The sequence below is a fragment of the Bombina bombina genome, chromosome 5 (genome assembly GCF_027579735.1).
Source record: "Bombina bombina isolate aBomBom1 chromosome 5, aBomBom1.pri, whole genome shotgun sequence".
NCBI classification, from domain to species: domain Eukaryota; kingdom Metazoa; phylum Chordata; class Amphibia; order Anura; family Bombinatoridae; genus Bombina; species Bombina bombina.
Window position 1 is genome coordinate 697,421,773 of NC_069503.1, and position 23,428 is coordinate 697,445,200.

The 23,428-nt window shown below is 41.7% G+C and overlaps 1 protein-coding gene across 1 annotated transcript in view; it reads right to left on the reverse strand.

The window, feature by feature from the left end:
• LYRM4 (LYR motif containing 4) overlaps window positions 1-23,428 on the reverse strand; it is a 384,769-nt gene that overhangs the window by 265,756 nt on the left and 95,585 nt on the right. The window contains exon 3 of the mRNA XM_053714700.1: window positions 16,963-17,083. Within this exon, the coding sequence (XP_053570675.1) occupies window positions 16,963-17,083 (121 nt within the window). The remainder of the gene's footprint in view (window positions 1-16,962; window positions 17,084-23,428) is intronic.

Consider the following 23,428-nt stretch of genomic DNA (forward strand, 5'->3'; position numbering starts at 1 on the left):
GTTTTTACCCTTAGATTTTTTATCCTGTGGAAAAAAAGTTCCTTTCCCACCAGTAAGAGTTAAGATAATAGAATCTAACTGAGAACCAAATAATTTGTTACCCTGGAAAGAAATGGAAAGTAGAGTCGATTTAGAAGACATATCAGCATTCCAAGTTTTAAGCCATAAAGCTCTTCTAGCTAAAATAGCTAGAGACATAAACCTGACATCAACTCTGATAATATCAAAAATGGCATCACAGATAAAATTATTAGCATGTTGAAGAAGAAGAATAATATTATGAGAATCATGATCTGTTACTTGTTGCGCTAAAGTTTCCAACCAAAAAGTTGAAGCTGCAGCAACATCAGCCAATGATATAGCAGGTCTAAGAAGATTACCTGAACACAGATAAGCTTTTCTTAGAAAGGATTCAATTTTCCTATCTAAAGGATCCTTAAAGGAAGTACCATCTGACGTAGGAATAGTAGTACGTTTAGCAAGGGTAGAAATAGCCCCATCAACTTTAGGGATTTTGTCCCAAAATTCTAATCTGTCAGACGGCACAGGATATAATTGCTTAAAACGTTTAGAAGGAGTAAATGAATTACCCAAATTATTCCATTCTCTGGAAATTACTTCAGAAATAGCACCAGGAACAGGAAAAACTTCTGGAATAACCACAGGAGATTTAAAGACCTTATCTAAACGTTTAGATTTAGTATCAAGAGGACCAGAATCCTCAATTTCTAAAGCAGTTAGTACTTCTTTAAGTAAAGAACGAATAAATTCCATTTTAAATAAATATGAAGATTTATCAGCATCAACCTCTGAGACAGAATCATCTGAACCAGAAGAGTCATTAGAATCAGAATGATGATGTTCATTTAAAAATTCATCTGTATAAAGAGAAGTTTTAAAAGATTTTTTATGTTTACTAGAAGGAGGAATAACAGACATAGCCTTCTTGATGGATTCAGAAACAAAATCTCTTATGTTATCAGGAACATTCTGAACATTAGATGTTGATGGAACTGCAACAGGTAATGGTACATTACTAAAGGAAATATTATCTGCATTAACAAGTTTGTCATGACAATTAATACAAACAACAGCTGGAGGAACAGCTACCAAAAGTTTACAGCAGATACACTTAGCTTTGGTAGTTCCAGCACCAGACAGCGATTTTCCTGAAGTATCTTCTGACTCAGATGCAACGTGAGACATCTTGCAATATGTAAGAGAAAAAACAACATAAAAAGCAAAATTGATCAAATTCCTTAAATGACAGTTTCAGGAATGGGAAAAAATGCCAAGGAACAAGCTTCTAGCAACCAGAAGAAAAGAAAAATGAGACTTAAATAATGTGGAGACAAAAGCGACGCCCATATTTTTTTTTTTTAGCGCCAAATAAGACGCCCACATTATTTGGCGCCTAAATGCTTTTGGCGCCAAAAAATTATGCCACTTCCGGAACGCCGACATTTTTTGGCGCAAAAGAACGTCAAAAATGACGCAAATTCCGGCGACACGTATGACGCCGGAAACAGAAAAGATTTTTTGCGCCAAAAAAGTCTGCGCCAAGAATGACGCAATAAAATGAAGCATTTTCAGCCCCCGCGAGCCTAACAGCCCACAGGGAAAAAAGTCAAATTTTTAAGGTAAGAAAAATAATTGATTCAAGTGCATTATCCCAAATATGAAACTGACTGTCTGAAAATAAGGAATGTTGAACATCCTGAGTCAAGGCAAATAAATGTTTGAATACATATATTTAGAACTTTATTAAAAAAGTGCCCAACCATAGCTTAGAGTGTCACAGAAAATAAGACTTACTTACCCCAGGACACTCATCTACATGTTTGTAGAAAGCCAAACCAGTACTGAAACGAAAATCAGCAGAGGTAATGGTATATATATATAAGAGTATATCGTCGATCTGAAAAGGGAGGTAAGAGATGAATCTCTACGACCGATAACAGAGAACCTATGAAATAGACCCCGTAGGAGATCACTGCATTCAAAAACATAATTTATGCTTACCTGATAAATTCCTTTCTTCTGTTGTGTGATCAGTCCACGGGTCATCATTACTTCTGGGATATAACTCCTCCCCAACAGGAAATGCAAGAGGATTCACCCAGCAGAGCTGCATATAGCTCCTCCCCTCTACGTCAGTCCCAGTCATTCGACCAAGAATCAACGAGAAAGGAGTAACCAAGGGTGAAGTGGTGACCGGAGTATAATTTAAAAGATATTTACCTGCCTTAAAACAGGGCGGGCCGTGGACTGATCACACAACAGAAGAAAGGAATTTATCAGGTAAGCATAAATTATGTTTTCTTCTGTTATGTGTGATCAGTCCACGGGTCATCATTACTTCTGGGATACCAATACCAAAGCAAAAGTACACGGATGACGGGAGGGATAGGCAGGCTCATTATACAGAAGGAACCACTGCCTGAAGAACCTTTCTCCCAAAAATAGCCTCCGAAGAAGCAAAAGTGTCAAATTTGTAAAATTTGGAAAAAGTATGAAGCGAAGACCAAGTTGCAGCCTTGCAAATCTGTTCAACAGAGGCCTCATTCTTAAAGGCCCAAGTGGAAGCCACAGCTCTAGTGGAGTGAGCTGTAATTCTTTCAGGAGGCTGCTGTCCAGCAGTCTCATAGGCTAAACGTATTATGCTACGAAGCCAAAAAGAGAGAGAGGTAGCAGAAGCTTTTTGACCTCTCCTCTGTCCAGAATAAACGACAAACAGGGAAGAAGTTTGGCGAAAATCTTTAGTTGCCTGCAAGTAGAACTTGAGGGCACGAACTACATCCAGATTGTGTAGAAGACGTTCCTTCTTTGAAGAAGGATTTGGGCACAAGGATGGAACAACAATCTCTTGATTGATGTTCCTGTTAGTGACTACCTTAGGTAAGAACCCAGGTTTAGTACGCAGAACTACCTTGTCTGAGTGAAAAATCAGATAAGGAGAATCACAATGTAAGGCTGATAACTCAGAGACTCTTCGAGCCGAGGAAATAGCCATTAAAAACAGAACTTTCCAAGATAACAATTTTATATCAATGGAATGAAGGGGTTCAAACGGAACACCCTGTAAAACGTTAAGAACTAAGTTTAAACTCCATGGCGGAGCAACAGCTTTAAACACAGGCTTGATCCTAGCTAAAGCCTGACAAAAAACCTGGACGTCTGGATTTTCTGACAGACGCCTGTGTAACAAGATGGACAGAGCTGAAATCTGTCCCTTTAATGAACTAGCTGATAAACCCTTTTCTAAACCTTCTTGTAGAAAAGACAATATCCTAGCGATCCTAACCTTACTCCAGGAGTAACCTTTGGATTCGCACCAGTATAGGTATTTACGCCATATTTTATGGTAAATCCTTCTGGTAACAGGCTTCCTAGCCTGTATCAGGGTATCAATAACCGACTCAGAAAAACCACGTTTTGATAAAATCAAGCGTTCAATTTCCAAGCAGTCAGCTTCAGAGAAGTTAGATTTTGATGTTTGAATGGACCCTGTATCAGAAGGTCCTGTCTTAGAGGTAGAGACCAAGGCGGACAGGATGACATGTCCACTAGATCTGCATACCAAGTCCTGCGTGGCCATGCAGGCGCTATTAGAATCACTGATGCTCTCTCCTGTTTGATTTTGGCAATCAATCGAGGAAGCAGCGGGAAGGGTGGAAACACATAAGCCATCCCGAAGTTCCAAGGTGCTGTCAAAGCATCTATCAGAACCGCTCCCGGATCCCTGGATCTGGACCCGTAGCGAGGAAGTTTGGCGTTCTGGCGAGACGCCATGAGATCTATCTCTGGTTTGCCCCAACGTCGAAGTATTTGGGCAAAGACCTCCGGATGAAGTTCCCACTCCCCCGGATGAAAAGTCTGGCGACTCAAGAAATCCGCCTCCCAGTTCTCCACTCCCGGGATGTGGATTGCTGACAGGTGGCAAGAGTGAGACTCTGCCCAGCGAATTATCCTTGATACTTCCATCATTGCTAGGGAGCTTCTTGTCCCTCCCTGATGGTTGATGTAAGCTACAGTCGTGATGTTGTCCGACTGAAACCTGATGAACCCCCGAGTTGTTAATTGGGGCCAAGCCAGAAGGGCATTGAGAACTGCTCTCAATTCCAGAATGTTTATTGGAAGGAGACTCTCCTCCTGATTCCATAGTCCCTGAGCCTTCAGAGAATTCCAGACAGCGCCCCAACCTAGTAGGCTGGCGTCTGTTGTTACAATTGTCCAGTCTGGCCTGCTGAATGGCATCCCCCTGGACAGGTGTGGCCGATAAAGCCACCATAGGAGAGAATTTCTGGTCTCTTGATTCAGATTCAGAGTAGGGGACAAATCTGAGTAATCCCCATTCCACTGACTTAGCATGCACAATTGCAGCGGTCTGAGGTGTAGGCGTGCAAAAGGTACTATGTCCATTGCCGCTACCATTAAGCCGATCACCTCCATGCATTGAGCTACTGACGGGTGTTGAATGGAATGAAGGACACGGCATGCATTTTGAAGCTTTGTTAACCTGTCTTCTGTCAGGTAAATCTTCATTTCTACAGAATCTATAAGAGTCCCCAAGAATGGAACTCTTGTGAGAGGAAAGAGAGAACTCTTCTTTTCGTTCACTTTCCATCCATGCGACCTTAGAAATGCCAGAACTAGCTCTGTATGAGACTTGGCAGTTTGAAAGCTTGAAGCTTGTATTAGAATGTCGTCTAGGTACGGAGCTACCGAAATCCCTCGCGGTCTTAGTACCGCCAGAAGGGCACCCAGAACCTTTGTGAAGATTCTTGGAGCCGTAGCCAATCCGAATGGAAGAGCTACAAACTGGTAGTGCCTGTCTAAGAAGGCAAACCTTAGATACCGGTGATGATCTTTGTGGATCGGTATGTGAAGGTAAGCATCTTTTAAATCCACTGTGGTCATGTACTGACCCTTTTGGATCATGGGTAAGATTGTCCGAATAGTTTCCATTTTGAACGATGGAACTCTTAGGAATTTGTTTAGAATCTTTAAATCTAAGATTGGCCTGAAAGTTCCCTCTTTTTTGGGAACCACAAACAGGTTTGAGTAGAACCCTTGTCCTTGTTCCGACCGCGGAACCGGATGGATCACACCCATTAATAACAGATCTTGTACACAGCGTAGAAACGCTTCTTTCTTTATCTGGTTTGTTGACAACCTTGACAGATGAAATCTCCCTCTTGGGGGAGATAATTTGAAGTCTAGAAGGTATCCCTGAGATATGATCTCTAGTGCCCAGGGATCCTGAACATCTCTTGCCCAGGCCTGGGCGAAGAGAGAAAGTCTGCCCCCCACTAGATCCGGTCCCGGATCGGGGGCTTTCGGTTCATGCTGTCTTTGGGGCAGCAGCAGGTTTCCTGGCCTGCTTGCTCTTGTTCCAGGACTGGTTAGGCTTCCAGCCTTGCCTGTAACGAGCAACAGCTCCTTCCTGTTTTGGTGCAGTGGAGGTTGATGCTGCTCCTGTTTTGAAATTCCGAAAGGGACGAAAATTAGACTGTCTAGCCTTAGCTTTGGCTTTGTCTTGAGGTAGGGCGTGGCCCTTACCTCCTGTAATGTCAGCGATAATTTCTTTCAAACCGGGCCCAAATAAAGACTGCCCCTTGAAAGGTATATTAAGTAATTTGGACTTAGAAGTAACATCAGCTGACCAGGATTTTAGCCACAGCGCCCTACGTGCCTGTATGGCGAATCCTGAGTTCTTAGCCGTAAGCTTGGTTAAATGTACTACGGCCTCCGAAATGAATGAATTAGCTAGTTTAAGGACTCTAAGCCTGTCCGTAATGTCGTCTAGCGTAGATGAACTAAGGTTCTCTTCCAGAGACTCAATCCAAAATGCTGCCGCAGCCGTAATCGGCGCGATACATGCAAGGGGTTGCAATATAAAACCTTGTTGAACAAACATTTTCTTAAGGTAACCCTCTAATTTTTTATCCATTGGATCTGAAAAAGCACAGCTATCCTCCACCGGGATAGTGGTACGCTTAGCTAAAGTAGAAACTGCTCCCTCCACCTTAGGGACCGTTTGCCATAAGTCCCGAGTGGTGGCGTCTATTGGAAACATCTTTCTAAATATTGGAGGGGGTGAGAACGGCACACCGGGTCTATCCCACTCCTTAGTAACAATTTCAGTTAGTCTCTTAGGTATAGGAAAAACGTCAGTACTCGCCGGTACCGCAAAGTATTTATCCAACCTACACAGTTTCTCTGGTATTGCAACGGTGTTACAATCATTGAGAGCCGCTAAGACCTCCCCTAATAATACACGGAGGTTCTCCAATTTAAATTTAAAATTTGAAATATCTGAATCCAATCTGTTTGGATCAGAACCGTCACCCACAGAATGAAGCTCTCCGTCCTCATGCTCTGCAAGCTGTGACGCAGTATCAGACATGGCCCTAGTATTGTCAGCGCACTCTGTTCTCACCCCAGAGTGATCACGCTTGCCTCTTAGTTCTGGTAATTTAGACAAAACTTCAGTCATAACAGTAGCCATATCTTGTAATGTTATCTGTAATGGCCGCCCAGATGTACTAGGCGCCATAATATCACGCACCTCCCGGGCGGGAGATGCAGGTACTGCCGCGTGAGGCGAGTTAGTCGGCATAACTCTCCCCTCGCTGTTTGGTGAAATTTGTTCACATTGTACAGATTGACTTTTATTTAAAGTAGCATCAATACAGTTAGTACATAAATTTCTATTGGGCTCCACCTTGGCATTGGAACAAATGACACAGATATCTTCCTCTGAGTCAGACATGTTTAACACACTAGCAATAAACTTGCAACTTGGTTATAATCTTTTTTAGCAAAAACGTACTGTGCCTCAAAGAGGTACTAAACGATTAAATGACAGTTGAAATAATGAATTGAAAAACAGTTATAGCATCAAACTTTAAAACAACACAACTTTTAGCAAAGGTTTGTTCCCATTAGTAAAATAACAATAATTAAATTTGACATAAAAATTACAGAGCAACGTTTTTATTCACAGTCAATATAAAATTCTCACAGCTCTGCTGAGAGAATCTACCTCCCTCCAAAGAAGTTTGAAGACCCCTGAGATCTGTCAGAGATGAACCGGATCATGCAGGAAATATAAGAGTAACTGACTGGAATTTTTTGATGCGTAGCAAAGAGCGCCAAAAACGGCCCCTCCCCCTCACACACAGCAGTGAAGAGAAACGAAACTGTCACAATTAAAAGCAAACAACTGCCAAGTGGAAAATAATGCCCAAATATTTATTCACTCAGTACCTCAGCAATGTAAACGATTCTACATTCCAGCAAAAACGTTTAACATGATAAATACTTATTAAAAGGATTAGTGACTTTTAACAGAGTAGTTCCGGTGAAATACCATCCCCAGAATACTGAAGTGTATACATACATGTCATTATAACGGTATGGCAGGATTTTCTCATCAATTCCATTCAGAAAATAAAAACTGCTACATACCTCAATGCAGATTCATCTGCCCGCTGTCCCCTGATCTGAAGCTTTTACCTCCCTCAGATGGCCGAGAACAGCAATATGATCTTAACTACTCCGGTTAAAATCATAGTAAAAAACTCTGGCAGATTCTTCCTCAAACTCTGCCAGAGAAGTAATAACACGCTCCGGTGCTATTGTAAAATAACAAACTTTTGATTGAAGTCATAAAAACTAAGTATAATCACCATAGTCCTCTCACACATCCTATCTAGTCGTTGGGTGCAAGAGAATGACTGGGACTGACGTAGAGGGGAGGAGCTATATGCAGCTCTGCTGGGTGAATCCTCTTGCATTTCCTGTTGGGGAGGAGTTATATCCCAGAAGTAATGATGACCCGTGGACTGATCACACATAACAGAAGAAAACATAATTTATGCTTACCTGATAAATTCCTTTCTTCTGTTGTGTGATCAGTCCACGGGTCATCATTACTTCTGGGATATAACTCCTCCCCAACAGGAAATGCAAGAGGATTCACCCAGCAGAGCTGATATAGCTCCTCCCCTCTACGTCAGTCCCAGTCATTCGACCAAGAATCAACGAGAAAGGAGTAACCAAGGGTGAAGTGGTGACTGGAGTATAATTTAAAAGATATTTACCTGCCTTAAAAACAGGGCGGGCCGTGGACTGATCACACAACAGAAGAAAGGAATTTATCAGGTAAGCATAAATTATGTTTTCTTCTGTTATGTGTGATCAGTCCACGGGTCATCATTACTTCTGGGATACCAATACCAAAGCAAAAGTACACGGATGACGGGAGGGATAGGCAGGCTCATTATACAGAAGGAACCACTGCCTGAAGAACCTTTCTCCCAAAAATAGCCTCCGAAGAAGCAAAAGTGTCAAATTTGTAAAATTTGGAAAAAGTATGAAGCGAAGACCAAGTTGCAGCCTTGCAAATCTGTTCAACAGAGGCCTCATTCTTAAAGGCCCAAGTGGAAGCCACAGCTCTAGTGGAGTGAGCTGTAATTCTTTCAGGAGGCTGCTGTCCAGCAGTCTCATAGGCTAAACGTATTATGCTACGAAGCCAAAACGAGAGAGAGGTAGTAGAAGTTTTTTGACCTCTCCTCTGCCCAGAATAAACGACAAACAGGGAAGAAGTTTGGCGAAAATCTTTAGTTGCCTGCAAGTAGAACTTGAGGGCACGAACTACATCCAGATTGTGTAGAAGACGTTCCTTCTTTGAAGAAGGATTTGGACACAAGGATGGAACGACAATCTCTTGATTGATATTCCTGTTAGTAACTACCTTAGGTAAGAACCCAGGTTTAGTACGCAGAACTACCTTATCTGAGTGAAAAATCAGATAAGGAGAATCACAATGTAATGCTGATAACTCAGAGACTCTACGAGCCGAGGAAATAGCCATTAAAAACAGAACTTTCCAAGATAACAATTTTATATCAATGGAATGAAGGGGTTCAAATGGAACACCTTGTAAAACGTTAAGAACTAAGTTTAAACTCCATGGCGGAGCAACGGCTTTAAACACAGGCTTGATCCTAGCTAAAGCCTGACAAAAGGCCTGGACGTCTGGATTTTCTGACAGACGCCTGTGTAACAAGATGGACAGAGCTGAAATCTGTCCCTTTAATGAACTAGCCGATAAACCCTTTTCTAAACCTTCTTGTAGAAAAGACAATATCCTAGGGATCCTAACCTTACTCCAGGAGTAACGTTTGGATTTGCACCAGTATAGGTATTTACGCCATATTTTATGGTAAATTTTTCTGGTAACAGGCTTTCTAGCCTGGATCAGGGTATCAATAACCGACTCAGAAAAACCACGCTTTGATAAAATCAAGCGTTCAATTTCCAAGCAGTCAGTTTCAGAGAAGTTAGATTTTGATGTTTGAATGGACCCTGTATCAGAAGGTCCTGTCTTAGAGGTAGAGACCAAGGTGGACAGGATGACATGTCCACTAGATCTGCATACCAAGTCCTGCGTGGCCATGCAGGTGCTATTAGAATCACTGATGCTCTCTCCTGTTTGATTTTCGCAATCAATCGAGGAAGCAGCGGGAAGGGTGGAAACACATAAGCCATCCCGAAGTTCCAAGGTGCTGTCAAAGCATCTATCAGAACCGCTCCCGGATCCCTGGATCTGGACCCGTAGTGAGGAAGTTTGGCGTTCTGGCGAGACGCCATGAGATCTATCTCTGGTTTGCCCCAACGTCGAAGTATTTGGGCAAAGATCTCCGGATGAAGTTCCCACTCTCCCGGATGAAAAGTCTGGCGACTCAAGAAATCCGCCTCCCAGTTCTCCACTCCCGGGATGTGGATTGCTGACAGGTGGCAAGAGTGAGACTCTGCCCAGCGAATTATCTTTGATACTTCCATCATTGCTAGGGAGCTTCTTATCCCTCCCTGATGGTTGATGTAAGCTACAGTCGTGATATTGTCCGACTGAAACCTGATGAACCCCTGAGTTGTTAATTGGGGCCAAGCCAGAAGGGCATTGAGAACTGCCCTCAATTCCAGAATGTTTATTGGAAGGAGACTCTCCTCCTGATTCCATAATCCCTGAGTCTTCAGAGAATTCCAGACAGCGCCCCAACCTAGCAGGCTGGCGTCTGTTGTTACGATTGTCCAGTCTGGCCTGCTGAATGGCATCCCCCTGGACAGGTGTGGCCGATAAAGCCACCATAGAAGAGAATTTCTGGTCTCTTGATTCAGATTCAGGGTAGGGGACAAATCTGAGTAATCCCCATTCCACTGACTTAGCATGCACAATTGCAGCGGTCTGAGGTGTAGGCGTGCAAAAGGTACTATGTCCATTGCCGCCACCATTAAGCCGATCACCTCCATGCATTGAGCTACTGACGGGTGTTGAATGGAATGAAGGACACGGCATGCATCTTGAAGCTTTGTTAACCTGTCTTCTGTCAGGTAAATCTTCATTTCTACAGAATCTATAAGAGTCCCCAAGAATGGAACTCTTGTGAGAGGAAAAAGAGAACTCTTCTTTTCGTTCACTTTCCATCCATGCGACCTTAGAAATGCCAGAACTAACACTGTATGAGACTTGGCAGTTTGAAAGCTTGAAGCTTGTATTAGAATGTCGTCTAGGTACGGAGCTACCGAAATCCCTCGCGGTCTTAGTACCGCCAGAAGGGCACCCAGAACCTTTGTGAAGATTCTTGGGGCCGTAGCCAATCCGAATGGAAGAGCTACAAACTGGTAGTGCCTGTCTAGGAAGGCAAACCGTAGATACCGTTGATGATCTTTGTGAATCGGTATGTGAAGATAAGCATCTTTTAAATCCACTGTGGTCATGTACTGACCCCTTTGGATCATAGGTAAGATTGTCCGAATAGTTTCCATTTTGAACGATGGAACTCTTAGGAATTTGTTTAGAATCTTTAAATCTAAGATTGGCCTGAAAGTTCCCTCTTTTTTGGGAACCACAAACAGGTTTGAGTAGAACCCTTGTCCTTGTTCCGACCGCGGAACTGGATGGATCACTCCCATTAATAACAGATCTTGTACACAGCGTAGAAACGCTTCTTTCTTTATCTGGTTTGTTGACAACCTTGACAGATGAAATCTCCCTTTTGGGGGAGATAATTTGAAGTCTAGAAGGTATCCCTGAGATATGATCTCCAGCGCCCAGGGATCCTGAACATCTCTTGCCCAGGCCTGGGTGAAGAGAGAAAGTCTGCCCCCCACTAGATCCGGTCCCGGATCGGGGGCTCTCGGTTCATGCTGTCTTTGGGGCAGCAGCAGGTTTCCTGGCCTGTTTGCCCTTATTCCAGGACTGGTTAGGTTTCCAGCCTTGCCTGTAACGAGCAACAGCTCCTTCCTGTTTTGGTGCAGTGGAGGTTGACGCTGCTCCTGTTTTGAAATTCCGAAAGGGACGAAAATTAGACTGTCTAGCCTTAGCTTTGGCTTTGTCTTGAGGTAGGGCGTGGCCCTTACCTCCTGTAATGTCAGCGATAATTTCTTTCAAACCGGGCCCAAATAAAGACTGCCCCTTGAAAGGTATATTAAGTAATTTGGACTTAGAAGTAACATCAGCTGACCAGGATTTTAGCCACAGTGCTCTACGTGCCTGTATGGCGAATCCAGAGTTCTTAGCCGTAAGTTTGGTTAAATGTACTACGGCCTCCGAAATGAATGAATTAGCTAGTTTAAGGACTCTAAGCCTGTCCATAATGTCGTCTAGCGTAGATGAACTAAGGTTCTCTTCCAGAGACTCAATCCAAAATGCTGCCGCAGCCGTAATCGGCGCGATACATGCAAGGGGTTGCAATATAAAACCTTGTTGAACAAACATTTTCTTAAGGTAACCCTCTAATTTTTTATCCATTGGATCTGAAAAAGCACAGCTATCCTCCACCGGGATAGTGGTACGCTTAGCTAAAGTAGAAACTGCTCCCTCCACCTTAGGGACCGTTTGCCATAAGTCCCGAGTGGTGGCGTCTATTGGAAACATCTTTCTAAATATTGGAGGGGGTGAGAACGGCACACCGGGTCTATCCCACTCCTTAGTAACAATTTCAGTTAATCTCTTAGGTATAGGAAAAACGTCAGTACTCGCCGGTACCGCAAAGTATTTATCCAACCTACACAGTTTCTCTGGTATTGCAACGGTGTTACAATCATTGAGAGCTGCTAAGACCTCCCCTAGTAAAACACGGAGGTTCTCCAATTTAAATTTAAAATTTGAAATATCTGAATCCAATCTGTTTGGATCAGAACCGTCACCCACAGAATGAAGCTCTCCGTCCTCATGCTCTGCAAGCTGTGACGCAGTATCAGACATGGCCCTAGTATTGTCAGCGCACTCTGTTCTCACCCCAGAGTGATCACGCTTGCCTCTTAGTTCTGGTAATTTAGACAAAACTTCAGTCATAACAGTAGCCATATCATGTAATGTTATCTGTAATGGCCGCCCAGATGTATTAGGCGCCATAATATCACGCACCTCCCGGGCGGGAGATGCAGGTACTGCCGCGTGAGGCGAGTTAGTCGGCATAACTCTCCCCTCGCAGTTTGGTGAAATTTGTTCACATTGTACAGATTGACTTTTATTTAAAGTAGCATCAATACAGTTAGTACATAAATTTCTATTGGGCTCCACCTTGGCATTGGAACAAATGACACAGATATCTTCCTCTGAGTCAGACATGTTTAACACACTAGCAATAACTTGCAACCTGGTTATAATCTTTTTTAGCAAAAACGTACTGTGCCTCAAAGAGGTACTTAAACGATTAAATGACAGTTGAGATAATGAACTGAAAAACAGTTATAGCATCAACTTTAAAATAACACAACTTTTAGCAAAGGTTTGTTCCCATTAGTAAATAACAATAACTAAATTTGACATAAAAAATTATAGAGTAACGTTTTTATTCACAGTCAATATAAAATTCTCACAGCTCTGCTGAGAGAGTGTACCTCCCTTCAAAGAAGTTTGAAGACCCCTGAGATCTGACAGTGAACCGGATCATGCAGGAAATATAATAGTAGCTGACTGGAAATTTTTGATGCGTAGCAAAAGAGCGCCAAAAACGGCCCCTCCCTCTCACACACAGCAGTGAGGAGAAACGAAACTGTCACAATTTAAAGCAGACAACTGCCAAGTGGAAAATAATGCCCAAACATTTATTCACTCAGTACCTCAGCAATGTAAACGATTCTACATTCCAGCAAAAACGTTTAACATGATAATATTTATTAAAAGGATTAGTGACCTTTAACAGAGTAGTTCCGGTGAAATACCATTCCCAGAATACTGAAGTGTATACATACATGTCATTATAGCGGTATAGCAGGATTTTCTCATCAATTCCATTCAGAAAATAAAAACTGCTACATACCTCAATGCAGATTCATCTGCCCGCTGTCCCCTGATCTGAAGCCTTTACCTCCCTCAGATGGCCGAGAACAGCAATATGATCTTAACTACTCCGGTTAAAATCATAGTAAAAAACTCTGGTAGATTCTTCTTCAAACTCTGCCAGAGAAGTAATAACACGCTCCGGTGCTATTGTAAAATAACAAACTTTTGATTGAAGTCATAAAAACTAAGTATAATCACCATAGTCCTCTCACACATCCTATCTAGTCGTTGGGTGCAAGAGAATGACTGGGACTGACGTAGAGGGGAGGAGCTATATCAGCTCTGCTGGGTGAATCCTCTTGCATTTCCTGTTGGGGAGGAGTTATATCCCAGAAGTAATGATGACCCGTGGACTGATCACACATAACAGAAGAAATAGGCAATACTCTCCTCACATCCCTCTGACATTCACTGCACGCTGAGAGGAAAACCGGGCTCCAACCTGCTGCGGAGCGCATATCAACGTAGAATCTAGCACAAACTTACTTCACCACCTCCATAGGAGGCAAAGTTTGTAAAACTGATTTGTGGGTGTGGTGAGGGGTGTATTTGTAGGCATTTTGAGGTTTGGGAAACTTTGCCCCTCCTGGTAGGAATGTATATCCCATACGTCACTAGCTCATGGACTCTTGCTAATTACATGAAAGAAAACTGTTACGGCTAATTTAAACCACAACCCAATAAAATGGGTTGAGCTAGCAGGAAAGTCTACTATTTAGAGAGAACAATGGAAAATGAACATTTTAATACCTCTCTGGTTTTAGTGTAACCAGAACTTAAGTTCAGAAATGTTCAGTATAGGTGGGGAAACAATAGACAAAAACTTAAATGATGCATACCTGATAATTTTCTTCAGATGGAAAGAGTCCACAGTTGCATTCATTACTTTTGGGAATTCAAAACCTGGCCACCAGGGGGAAGCAAAGACACAACAGCCAAAGGCATAAATACTCCTCCCACTTCCCTCATCCCCCAGTCTTTCTGCCAAGGAACAGTAGAAGAAATATCAGGGTGAAAAGGTGCCAGAAGAACAAAAATAACAGACGCCCCACAGAAAAAATACGGGCGGGGAGCTGTGGACTCTTTCCATCTGAAGAAATTTTTTTAGGTAAGCATAATTTAAGTTTTTCTTCATAAATGGAAAGAGTCCACAGCTGCATTCATTACTTTTAGGAAAACAATACCCAGGCTATAGAAGACACTGAATGCAAAAATGGGAGAATACAAGAGGCGGCCCATTCTGAGGGCACCAGGCCTGAAAACCCCTACCCAACAAAATCCCGCTTTGTTCAAAGCCGAGAACAACTTTGAAAAAAAGGAAAAGGCCACCAAGGACACTGACCCGCAGATAGTCCACAGCCTAGCTAGAGACCGCAGGAACTAGACTCGACTGAGTTAACAGCCTCCAAAAGACACTGTCGCCCAGCAGATGGTCTCCAAACAACACACCCCTTACTAAAGAAAGGGAACAAACTGCCGTATTCTTCCACAAAGAAGAAAAGGCATGGAGAAAACATGATTGTACTTGTAAAGTGCAGCTAATCCCCCTTAAGGGACTCAAGGCGCTGCTCATTTTATCAACCTCTAAAGGAGGAAAGGCTGAGTAGACCTCGCCGGGGATCGAACTTGCAACCCTCGGTTTGCTACAGTGCAGAGTAGCCACAGTGCATTAGTATGCTGAGCTAGCTTCCAGCTAGCATAAGGAACCCAAGAAAAGAACCCTAAAAAGTGAACAAACACAGAGCAAAAAAAGAGAGAAACCAGGTCATGCTAACAGAGAACCAACCAGGGGAGGCAACGCCCAGACCCCAGAAACAGAAACCACGGGATAAGGCCAGGAATCTGAAACAGAGAGGATCTTCCCCTAACACAGTGCAACCGCACTCTAAAAAGCAACTGAAGACGAAGGTCCCCCAAGTCGCAAAAAAGTAGATTTTCAGAGTGTAGTATTTGATTGGCATCTCTTTCAGCCAATAGGAGCCTCACCATGCGCCCCATGGATTTTATTCACAGCACGCTCCCGTGCTTGTAACTGTCTGGAAGTGCAACTGCGCAACTCAATACGCTATTTGCGCAACTAAAACAGTGAGGCCGCTAACGCGTACAGGTATTTAATTGCGCAAATAGCGTATTGAGTTGCGTATGCGAAGTTGCATTTCCAGGCAGAGCTACAAGCACGGGAGCGTGCTGTGAGTAAAATCCATGGGGCGCATGGTGAGGCTCCTATTGGCTGAAAGAGATGCCAATCAAATACTACACTCTGAAAATCTCTGACTGGGGCTGTATAAAATCAGGTAACGGAGCCTGAAAAAAAACGCTGATTTTTAGAAGTTTAATTGAGTTTTGAAATAAATAAGCAGATCAATATGCTAGTATTGACAAGAGCTTTCAAAATATGTAAAGTTATGGAGGGAAATTTACCATCACTTTAAGTAAGAGAAAAAACTAAGTGGCAATACTAACTTATCATCTGGTAAAGGACAACGTAGTGGGGGCAATGTCTTCTAATTTTACTGCTATAGGTATGGGGTTGAAACATTGCCAGTTGCAGAAAGCTTACTAAGCATTCATATAAGAAGGGGAGCAGTTAATGATACCAATTCTCTGAACTGCACACATCAAGAAAATATCAAGTCAACCAAGAAGAGGATAAATAAGTAATTAGGGCCTCTCAATGCCTGCTGGGTTGTTAGGAGTCTAAGACAGATCTGTAGGTGGTTATACTATAGGGTCGCTTTTGGCCTTCCAAAGTAGGATACCATGCCAGTTAATAAAAGTTTTCACAGGCTATAGGATTCAACCGCTATGAGACAGTTATAAGGCTACAATAGTAGATGTATTATAACCCACTTGGGAATAGACTGAGTTAAATATTGTTTTAATAAATTATATGTGCAGATAGCAGCCCATAGACATAACACCACATATGCAAACACATAGTTATTAAGTATTCTCTACAAAAATCAGAGTAACACCCCCTACTAAATAACGTTTGTCCAGTAGTAAACCTCTCATACCCGGTGCTGCATAGATCAGAGAGTCCCACAGTGTCTATCTATGCAGGCACTCTGGAACCAGGGGCTATGTGCAACTACCCTATTCCAGTCTGGACATCTAAGAAGACGGTGGCAATTTGGCAGATCTGGTAGACACGGATCGCAGGTGGATCATCAAGGCAAATCTGTGTTCCTCCAACTTGTATAACAGGGTTTTAGCTATGGGTAGATTATGTCTCCATCATTTATGGGCTATCAGGTCAAAAGGAACCCCAAAAATCTATGATAAAGCCAGGAGCTACTGTTCTGTGCGTCTAGTCACTTCGGCGGTTAGCTCCATTTGTAAACAATTACTGCAGCAAGCTCTGTCTTCTTATATTCCTATAGGGCCCTGGGCTTTTTTTATTATATAATATATAATAAATTAAGTCTGTTTTCTACAGCTTATTCTTCTATACCCCTTGAAAGTGTTATTTTTGTCCTCAACAACAGTAATCACAAAATGTTCTTGTGGCTTGGCTAGATTAGTCCGTTACAGCAGATAACACCTTTTGTTGTCAACATGGATTAAAAACATGTCTCAAAACAATATCAAAGCTGACTTACCTGACGCTGAATTACTTGCAAATTTTCTTTGCCACTGTGAATTAGGGTTTGGATTTCATGAAAATCATCAACATTCTTTTTTTCTTTGAAAGCATCCCTAATTCTTCTGATAGCATATGTTCTAGGCATAGAAAAAGAAAACAATAGATAAACAATATGTGCAGATTAAATAGACCATTATTGTTGGTAGTAAAACAATAATTTATGATTGAACAAGCATTTTATGTTTATAACTCTCTAGCTTTGGACTGTCATTCACTATAAACCACAGATATTTGAAATAGTATTTTTGAGAAATGTAATAAAAATGCACATTATTCATAGGGCAAAATGAAAACTTTTAGCCAAGACTATAGCAAAACAATACATGGTACATAGTGTGAAAATCAAGTTATTGATATCTGGTTCATCCATGAATATTAGGAAGAAACAATTAAAAAAAAAAAAAGTTTCTTACATTTACATATGCAGAAGTGTCACTAAGTTGTACATGCACTTATAGAAATTATTATAGAGAAATGTGAAGAAGTTCTGCAAGAAAGTGAGCTAATGTTTCTAGTTGAACCTCTGACACGACAACTGTTTGGAAGCATGGACTGATTTTTAAAAGCCAATCATCATAACCTTTTCAGTCTTCTTAGTTGTGATTTGAAATTGGCTTATGCATCATTTCAGGATCATGCCCATACTAGGCAAGACAAACAGACTAAACATGTCATATTAAAAAGCAGCCTACTTTGATTATAGTATAAATAAACATGACTTAATAGCATTAAAGAGAGCTTAAACACTTTGAGATTGTAATATAAAATGATAAATTAAGGTCATAAAAAACAACTTTACAATATAAATGAATTACTTATTTTTTCCAATTTTATTAAAAGTGGAAAGACTAAAGAAGGGGCATAAACCTCCCTCCAAAAAAAAAATCTTTTGTGATTCAGATAGAAGTAAATTGGAAAGTTGTTTAAAATGACATGCTCTATTATAAAAGTGTCTTTGTTCTTTCTGTATTCTTTGTTGAAAAACAGCAAGGTAAGCTCAGGAGCGTGCACATGTCTGCAGCACTATATGGCAGCCGTTTTGCAAGAATGTTATACATTAGCAGAACTTTTTACGCCATTTTAGTGCCCTAGACTACCATCTACTTAGGTATCTGTTCAACAAAAAAATACCACGAGAATGAAACAAATTTAATAACAGAAGTAAATTGAAAAAATTGTATGATCTGTCCAAATCACGAAAGAAAATTTTTGAGGTTTATGTCCCTTTAACAATGCTGGACAAAAGACAAAGCTAGGCAATGCTTTGCATCTGTGACTCAAACCATTAGACATAAAACCTAAACCCTTCATGATTCAGATAGAACATACAATTTTAAACAACTTTCTACTTTACTTCTATTATCAAATGTACTTAAATCTCTTGGTATCCTTTGTTGAAAGAGAAGCAATGTACTACTGGGAGCTAGATGAACACATTGGGTGAGCCAATGACAAGAGGCATATATGTGCAGATAATATATATTTACACTTTACACTTCTTCACTGGGTAAACTTGTCAACAGCTATGGCTTCAGCTATCACCTCTGTGCTGATGATACCCAGATCTACCTTTCCACCCCTGCACTCTCTCCTTCTGTCAACTCTCACATCAGCGACTGCTTATCTGGCATTTCCTCCTGGATGGCCTCTCACCACCTAAAAATAAATATGTCCAAGACCGAACTACTTCTAATTCCCCCCTCTAGCTCCACTCCAGTCTCTAATTTTTCTATCACTGTTGGCGGCACCACTATCTCCCCATCTCCCCAAGTCCGCTGCCTCGGAGTCAAGCTTGACTCAAATCTGTCCTTCATTCCCCACATCCAACTGCTCTCTTCATCCTGCCGCAACCACCTACGCAATATCTCCAAAATTCGCCCGTTTCTGAGTGCTGAAACTACCAAACAGCTCATCCACTCTCTGGTAATTTCCCGACTTGACTACTGTAATAACTTACTAACTGGCCTCCCTCTCTCCCACCTCTCTCCCCTCCAATCCGTCCTAAATGCATCTGCCAGACTAATCCACCTCTCTCGACGCTCTGTTTCTGCTGCGCCTCTCTGTGAGTCCCTTCACTGGCTCCCCATTCACAACAGAGTTAAATTCAAAATTCTCACCCTGACCTACAAAGCCCTCACACCAATGCTGCCCCACCCTACCTGTCCTCACTCATCAACAAATATACTCCTGCCCGTCCCCTAAGATCCAACAAAGACCTGCTTCTTGCATCCTCTACCATCACCTCCTCTCATTCTAGACTACAGGACTTCTATCGTGCGGCACCAACCCTCTGGAACGCACTTCCTCGGGATGTCAGACTTGCCCCTAACCTCTCCTCCTTTAAACGTTCCCTAAAGACCTTTCTGTTCAGGGAAGCTTTTCACCCGACATATTAACAAACTAACCAATTAACTAACAGTTGCCCTCTATCTCCTCACTAATATCATTCTCACCTCTGCAGTCCCCACCTCCTGTTTCCAATCCTCCTACCCATCTAGATTCAATAAATTTGTTTTAGGGGGGGCGGAGCCAGCAACCAACCAAGACAGACGCTTCTGAGAGAGCTCCTGCTATAATTTATTTAATATTGTGTGTAATTGGGAGTAATCCTCTGTAATTTGTCTCAAAAACCAGCCTAATACTTGCAGGACACTTTCTACACTATTGATAGCTCACAGCGTTTTCTCACTGCAGCAATTAGCTAACTTGATCGCTCTCCCCAGTTGGGAAACGCCCAGGCTCTTGCGGCCTACAAAAGATATGGCGCCGATAGATGGGGAAACTGGGTAGACATATACACGGCACTGAAGAACTTGGATGTACAAATGACGGTTGGGTTTGCTGACATTTCATCCCACCTAAGATCTGCTGTGATACAGCGTGAGTCTGTGGAAAGCGATAAGGAAGACAACATCTCTGCACCGACACATAAAGATCAACCCTGTATGCAAAGGGAACGATTCATGGGCTCTATCCCAGACTTTACTGGATCATCCGGTATACCTAATGATCAGCCTATGCCCTGCCATACCCCGAGCCTGAGTGATGCATCTAGCTCTTCGTCACAGATTTCCATTCCCTCTTCTGCACCAGTTATTATACCTCCAAAGATGGAGGACTCCTATTTACAGATTCTGGCACTACTCGACAGCCTAGGAGAGAAAATGCACCATAACTCTAATGACCCAACACTCGCCTGCAGAGTTGAGCCTACGGAGGAAATCACTTCAACAGAAGTAACGGCAGCTAGTATAGACTTTCCTACGGCCACAGATGCTATTAACATGGCGGCTTCTAGACTGGAGCTCAAGGAGGAAAGCGGGGGTCCTCCCGCAACGTTACAGATTAATATGCCTAATGTGGACAAACTATTCTGGGAGAGAGCATACCCAATGACCTGGCCTCAGCTAGGCATGGAACCCGATATTCTAATCCTGCTTATATCAATACGGCCTCCTGTAGCTGCACACATGACTCCTATGTCGGCTTTGTGTGCTCCTAGGAGTAGACAGGAGTATCCAGCCACCGCTACACAAGTAGTCATTCAGCCCCCGCAGCTCATCAAGCCGGTAGCAGTAGTCGGACAAGGGAGACCTTTTGTGGCGTTAACCTTAATACCGCTCACACCATATCCTAGATCCTGTCTTCTGAGAGTCTCCAGTACGCTGACTTTTATGTGGGGACTTGTTTCACCTCCCGAGCAGGACCATATCAGCCCACAATTGAGATCTGAGATAAATAAAGCCGGGGTCGGCTAGTGTCTAATGTGTGAGTAAGGCTGTGAAGCGCTTAGTGATCTCTTTGTGTCCTGCTTACACGGATCTAAACTCAAAGCTTTGCAAACTCTTATATGTTTTAACAGTTTTGTAATATTCAATATTCTTCCTTTTTTTATGATCCATGTTGTGTTACACTAGAAGAATAAGCTATATTCTCACCTTTATAGTCTCATATGAGGTCTATGTTAATTTTCCTTGAGCATATTTAAAGGACTATGTGACAGGCTCCATTTGGTTGGTCAATATTGGACTGTGAGTCACTCTGCTGTTAATGTTAACTTATATACGGTTAAGAAATTTTACACAACTGCTATAGTTTTACCTAAGGGTTATATGTTTCAGTCATTCCTACATCTAATGCCCTTACTACTCAGAGAGAGTACACGCAATGTCTAATATCTCTCAACAATGACATGTTTATTTCTTTATTTTTCATATGATACAGATGTCCTACTAATACATAGGCTCTATATTACACGGGAGTACTAGGATACCTATATAATTTAGAAACTTACTTTTTTTAGGTTTTCATTTTAGTATAGTTTTACTCTGCACCTAGTTCATCCTGGTAATGATTAAGGGAGATCAATCTGAAGTAATGTTGTTTGCTTATTCCTGAAGCCACTTAGATTTTAGCATAAAAGTCTCTCATAATCTATATTTTCTCTCAGAATTATCCCTGGTTTGTTTTACATGTGTTATTAACTAACTTCCATGTTCATGCTGAAGCTTTTTATATGTATGTTCAAATGTTGCCACATCACTTTTATAGTACTAGTAAAGCTCACAGCTTGTAAGGTGCCCATATCCCTATTAGTAAGCAGGGTATATTGTTTGATGATGATAAGGTCCATTTATAGATGCTGCTGGGCCGGGTCTACTGGGAAAGCACGGTCCAGCATATAAGTTTTTATCCCTTACATATAAAGGCGTGTGGGCTTTGACTGCAAGGCGCTAGACATATGTTGTGCTACAAGTTATAAGATAAAATAACTAAATTGGTTCAAAGTATCTGGGCACTAACTGACAGTATGTACGGTGTCATATTATCCGTAGTAATGTCAGTGAGCATACATGTAATTTAGACTCTCCCTAGTATACTCCGGTTCTTTATAATGTGTTTAATAACTATTGTTGTCTATATGGGTGCACGTGTTCTCTCTATTACTTAAGTGTTGTGTTCTATTTATATGTGTTATTGACTATAATTTTCTGTGACTATACAACTGTAATCCCTAGTTTATTTATGCTCTTATTCACATCTCTAGCACATAATAGTTTTCTTGATTGAGCCTCTCTCCTCCCTTTCCCGCCGGTACTTATGCCTGCGGGTCATATCCCTTCTCCCTCTCCAACATCGCCTAGAGGTGGCACTCCCCCAGGAGAGGGGCTCACCCAGAAGTCCCTCAAGCCCCCTAATCTCCAATTAATCTGACGACCCCCCTTCATCTGACAATATATTATGTGACTCTAGGCCCCCTCTATAGGAATATAAAGGTTTAGATGAGTGTGAATGTATTTATATTAAGTAATGACACCCTAGCCTCTCTTAAATTTGTCCCTGGCGTAGACACACTAACTGGCTCCGCCCCTCCACCCCCCCCCCCTTTCCCCCCTATTACATTTTGAGCGGCTCTTGCCCGCTGCATCCCTCTTCCCCATATAACTATAGAGTCACCCCCTCCCTAGTTTTACCCTCATCTGATTAGCTACCTTACTTGTCTTTGTATATAGCTAGGAGAGGATCATTTTTGCTTATACTACATCTGTTATACTCTAAAACAAAACTGAAGTCTCTTTATGTGATGACCCATATTGTACGGAAATGTTTGTGATACTAGAATACATTGTCTCCTAATTATGCTCTGTACATATTGTTTTGTGAATGTTTTGTGACATACCTTATACTCTGTACTGGTTTTTGACTTCAATAAAAAGATATTAAAAAAAAAAAAAAATAATAAAAAAAAAAAAAATTGTTTTAATTATTATATAATCAAGTTTGTTCTGTGCTTATTTCAAAAGGAATATTTAGATAGAGGGGTATAATATCCAACTTTTTTGAAAATTAGAATAACAACTTTAGGAATAGCAACTTGCATTGCACCACCTCACTCTACATATTATTTTAAACTTTTGGGATAACGTTTTAAGGTGAGCATTTATTCCCTACCAATCACGCAGTCTACCCCACTTTCTATATATGTGCAGATACCAATCAGCACCACCTGAGCCTACCTAGGTATTCTTTTCAACAACAAATACAGAGAGAACAAAGACAATTAGATAGTAGAAATAAACTATAAAGTTGTTTAGGCTGCATGATCTATGTGAATTATGAAATATACATTTTTACTTTACTGCCCCCCTTTAATCTAAGACAAGCATGGGTGCAAAGTTCATAGGAGATATCCCATATAAACATAAAACACAAATGGGGTGGCCACTCACACAGATTAAAGAAGTCATTTATGTACAGCATTTGGCCAAATTGTGATAGGCCCAGGTGCTGTGTCCAATGGGCTTGTCACTATTTAGCCAAATGATCTTATGATTTTCTGTTGTTCTTAGATGACAATTGAATTTAAATGCTGATCATCTTCATTAAAAATCGTCTGATTCCATGAATAGGATATCTGGTCC